This window comes from Camelina sativa, chromosome 9, assembly GCF_000633955.1.
Source record: "Camelina sativa cultivar DH55 chromosome 9, Cs, whole genome shotgun sequence".
NCBI lineage: Eukaryota > Viridiplantae > Streptophyta > Magnoliopsida > Brassicales > Brassicaceae > Camelina > Camelina sativa.
Genome location: NC_025693.1, coordinates 18,383,193 through 18,388,597, shown reverse-complemented (window position 1 = coordinate 18,388,597; position 5,405 = coordinate 18,383,193). Strand labels below are relative to the sequence as shown.

The window sequence follows — 5,405 nt, the reverse complement described above, 5'->3', positions numbered from 1 at the left end:
AAAATAATCATATTAATTATATTTTTATTCTAAAATTATAATATAAATAAAAAGAATTTCAAGCCGTGCTCTAGCACGGGTCCAAATCTAGTTATATATTATTACTTGAACTTTATATGAGTAACTACCAATATATATCGCTATCACTTTTCTAAGACCTATATGTGAGGTTATAAATGTCTCTTGACACATATCAATACCAGTGGCGTATCCAGGAATTTTTTTTACCCAGGTCAAAACATAGTAAAAAAAAGTTCTTTCATATTAAAAAAAATAAAACATCCTACAAAAGCATTCTACGATCTTTCATGTCCTGAAATCTTTTTATCACAGTCTCGTTTGTAATAGTATTGAATACATCTTTCTCCATAAAACAAACTAAGCAATCATTCAAAAATTGATCCCCCAATTCGATTACGTCGATGCGTCTTTATTATTTTCATGGCTGAAAAACATCTCTCAACAGTTGCAGTAGCAACCGGCAAAATCAAAACCAACTTCAAAAGCCTGTAAACCAAAGGATATGACATATGTTTTCGTGTTTCCACCAACAATCGAGCAAGGTCCCCTAGATTCTTCAAATTAGAAAATCTGTCATCATTTCGTACATTATCAATGTAGATAGATAATTCTTGCTCAAGAGATATGAACTCCCCTGAACTAAAGTCATCTGGATAGAACTTAGATAACCTCAATAACTTTGAGTGATCAAACTCAGAAAATGCATCAATGGGAGATAGAGAAGCAACACAAATAAGCAATTCAGTGTTCACCTCATTAAAGCGGTCGTTAAATTCTTGAAGCTGTATATCCAAGACAGCATATAAGCAGTTGACCTTGTAATGATGCATATTGGATACTCCTGTTTTTTTTCTTCGTCTCTTTGAGTCAACAAAATCTGCCTCCATCTCAACCGTTTCGAGCTCATGTTTCTCACAAAATGCAGAAACTTTCATCATGAGAGAATTCCACCCATCATCCCTAAACAATTGAAGTTGCCTCTTAGTTGATCCTACCAATGACATAGCATTTAAAATATCTTGATCTTGTCTTTCTAGCGCCATCGATAAGTTCTCTGTCAGTCCTAATAGGTGTATCATCATTTGCAAATAAAACACAAAATCAAAGCTATGTAAATAGTTAAGGAGACCATGTGCTTGACGTCTTTTCAAGTCATCTACACCTTCATCCTCAATGTACTCAAGCACCTCGATGATAGAAGAAAATAACTCAATCAATCGCACTAGAGTTCTGTAGTGAGAATTCCAACGGGTATTTCCTGGTCTTTGAAGAGAGATCTCTTGATTCAACCCCGTTCCAATACTTCTTTCACCTTTATCAATTTCTTCTTGAATCTTTTTTCTATGACTCTCTCGGATCAGATCTTTTCTTTTGCATGAAGCTCCCACCACATTCAACAACAGAGAAATCATATCAAAAAATTCTCCAACATTAAAATGTTTTTTTGCAACTGCTATAACAACTAATTGAAGTTGATGAGCAAAACAGTGGACATAATATGCTGACGGGCTTTCCCTCATAATTAATGCTCTTAATCCATTGAATTCGCCTTTCATATTGCTAGCTCCATCATATCCTTGCCCTCTCACTTTTTTAAAACTCAATCCATATTTAGCAAACAAATCATCAATAGCAGATTTCAAAGATGTTGCAGATGTCTCACTCACATGTGTAATACTCAAGAATCTCTCTTTGACTATCCCACTTTTATCAACAAATCTAAAAACTACTGCAATTTGTTCTTTATCAGAAACATCAGCAGATTCATCCACCAACAAAGCAAAAACATCATGATCAATCTCCTCAATAATAGATTTGACTACTTCCTCTGCAAAACAATGAACAATATCTTTCTGAATTGTAGGACACTTCATTTGATTATTTCCATGAGCATTACTTAAAATAACCTTACTCACAACTTCATTCTGATCAGCAGTGTACTTTAAAAGTTCCACAAAATTTCCTCTGTTAGCAGATTTTTCAGACTCATCATGACCACAGAAATGTAATCCTTGTCGCAATAAGTATCTGGAAGCATCAACCGAAGCATTCAATCGAATACAATACTCATTTCTTGTAATATCGTCTTGTTTATGCAAAGCATGCTTAATAGACTGATCTTGTTTCATCAAATTGTCAACATTAAATAAATATATATGTATATGCCAAATGAATTATGATAGACACAACTTTTTTTTTTCTCTACACAATTGATTAACACCAATTTAACCAAAGTCTACACATGATCAAACAACAAATTGGTGTACGTTATCATTATGAAATTGACAACTATTAATATTGAACAGCATATACGAGTTAAATAAAAGAAAAACTTAATTCATTAACTATGATCACAAAAAGTTGGATTATAAATATATAAGAACAAATCGTTTACCTTTTATACAATCACAAATTTTATTGCAATTCTAAGACCTAACTTCTATATATTGATATATATTGAAATTTCAATACAATTTAATTAAATCATTGTAAAAACAGAATTTAGTTTTTATAAACTTACTTGATTAATCGATTGAAGAGGTGGACAACTGGACATGCGGCTGCTCTGTTCTGTTCGTGAGTTGGGAAGAAGAGAATTACAAAACTGAAACACGAATGAGACAAGTTTCTTTTTGTTCTTTTTTTTTTAAATTCACTTTGGTTTGACAAATATTAATGATTAGGTTAAAATATTGAACAAATTTATTTCTAACTTAAAATAAAAAACTGTTTCATTGTGGGCTGGGCCTTCGATGTCATCATAAAAATTAGGAAGGTCAGATTGCTGAAATATTTTATATTACACTAGATTTAAATACACAAAATCTATGCTATTAAAGAAAATTTCAAAATTTGACCAGGTCAGCTGATCTCCCTTAGCACTACGTAGGTTCGCCACTGATCAATACTAGATTAAGACCCGTGCTAAAGCACGGGTTGAAATTCATTTTATTTATATTGTATTTTTTTTATAAAATATAGTTTATGTGATTGTTTTTAAAAGTTTTTTGGATAAAATATTATACAATAAAATCATATGCTAAATATGATAACTTATAAAAAGACACTTATTTTGTAAGTTTTATATTGTTAATGATTCTAGATAAGTATCCCTGCTCTAACACTGATTAATTTTATTTTATATAAAATTTTGTATAATTTCTATTTTAAAATAAAATTTTTATATGTTGTATTAGTTTATGTATGTAAAGTTATTTCAACAATATATATTCTACATCATGACTTGAATGTCATTATAAGACATAATTTTGTGAATTTGGTTTTTAAAAAGCGAGTTACTATATTATGAATAATTTAATATATTGTTATACTTTTTGTTTTAATATACTTGGTTTTTTAAGATTCTTTCATATTATAGTGACATATTATTGACATTGCTATAACAAACAAATTTAGAGTGTTTATAGTTTCTAACTTTTTATATCAAGTTTCAATATTTTAAAAATATTTCAAATAAATTATTTAAAGTTTATAATATTATATAAAATTATAAAATTCAACAAAAAGTATGAAATTGAATTTAATGTTCCTCGTTACTCAGTTAAATTTTTAGTCCAATAGATATTATTTTTAAAGAATAATATTACTAAAACTTGAATATTTTATAGATTGAATCATTTATATTTGTTTTTAAAAATTCAACTTATGGTATATCCGTGGATAAAACTATTTTTAATTATAATAAATAATATGATAATTTATTTGTTTTACAAAATAGACTCATATATAAAAATGAGAGGTGAAATATAATGATAATTAACAAATTAATATGTTAAGTTAAATATCAAAGGATTTTGTTTTTATGAATAATTCAGTAAATGAAATTAATATGGTAAATTAGATGATATCAAATGATTCTTTAGAATATTCTCTATAAAATTTTTGGAAACAATAAATCTAGATTATACAAATAATATAAAACTTAATATATAACATATTTGTAACCAACTTATTAAAATTATATCTTATTATATAAAGTTCAATGACAAAATTTCTTATTAACGAGATCGTGACACGTGTCAAAAATATTGATAAGATGTTGACACGTGTCAAAAATAAATATAGAAACAAATTTGATTTTTACTATTTTACTAATCTACATGAATTAGAAACAAATTTTATTTTTACTATTTCACTAATCTACGTGAATTAGAAACAAAATCTTTACTAAACCTAACAAAATCAAACCTTTATTGGATTTTGCAATTTCAATATCTAACCGTAGGAGATATTTTGCAATTTCAATATCTAACCGTAGGAGATATGTAAGTCCTATTTAATTTGATATTGGCCACGTCTAAAAAATATATTATTTTAATCGTAAGAGCTCTAAATTATATAAAATATATTATTTTATGGATTAATATATTAAAATTTGTAATTTAATTAACTGTTATCCTGTTATTCACATAGATAAAAAATGAGCTGGGCGAATAAGATTAGAAGGCGTTCCTCCATGTATGCATTCTATTGTTGGAAAAACTTATTTATTCGAAATTCAAATTAAAAAGTATGATTTTGATGCATCATATCAAACTTTTATAGTCACAGAGATTATAAACCAAACAAAGGTAAATAACATATATATTATGATGTGTAAAGTTTGCTAAATTCAATAGATTATTTCACTTAACATATACAAATGGTTTGTTTTTATGTGTTTAGACAAGTGAAGACGATGTCAATTGTAGAACCAAACGTGAAACCCGTAAAGAACGTCAAGAACCAATGGATGATCAACGGAAGAAACAAAGAATTGAAGACTGAATTTGATTTTCATTTTTTAATAAGTCTATGCATAACAATAGGTTTTTAAACAATTATTTAAATTTGGTTTTAACTCATTTATAGGATAAGTTTTATTTTTAATATATCAAACATAAGTGATACAAACAATGGGATATCATGATTGTTTAGTTAATAGTTATTTAAATAATATGTTATTTGATAATTAACATTAAAAAAATTATTCTAATTTAAAGCAATAGTAACAATATGTAAAACACACATAAATTTATCTTCTACAATTATTTATAATATATAAATTAGAAACTAAACATAACCCGTGCATCGCACGGGTTCATATCTAGTAATCTATAAAACAATGTTGTGTACTTCCGTTTTATTATATAGGGGATATCTGTCTGTATTGGAGATACAAATATAATTGGAATACGAATTAGTGATCTGTGAAGATGTATACATCAGTAATATTTTGATAAAACTAAAAAAAAAAAATGAGATGGAAGATGATTCGGGTTCAGATTCGGATTACTTCAAAACTCAAAATTTTAGTACTCAAATAGTAATTATTCAGTATTGCAACACCTTATCATATATATATATATATATATATATATATA

General features: G+C 27.3%; 1 protein-coding gene across 1 annotated transcript; it reads right to left on the bottom strand.

Moving 5' to 3' along the window:
- Positions 333-1,029, bottom strand: LOC109126575. Its single transcript, XM_019230258.1, has one exon. It carries the CDS (start codon positions 1,023-1,025, stop codon positions 387-389), a length of 639 nt encoding a protein of 212 aa, XP_019085803.1. The 5' UTR covers positions 1,026-1,029; the 3' UTR covers positions 333-386.

Coding starts and splice junctions, on each gene's coding strand:
- LOC109126575 (XM_019230258.1), bottom strand. CDS start 1,025: ATGTCATTGGTAGGATCAACTAAGAGGCAACTTCAATTGTTTAGGGAT.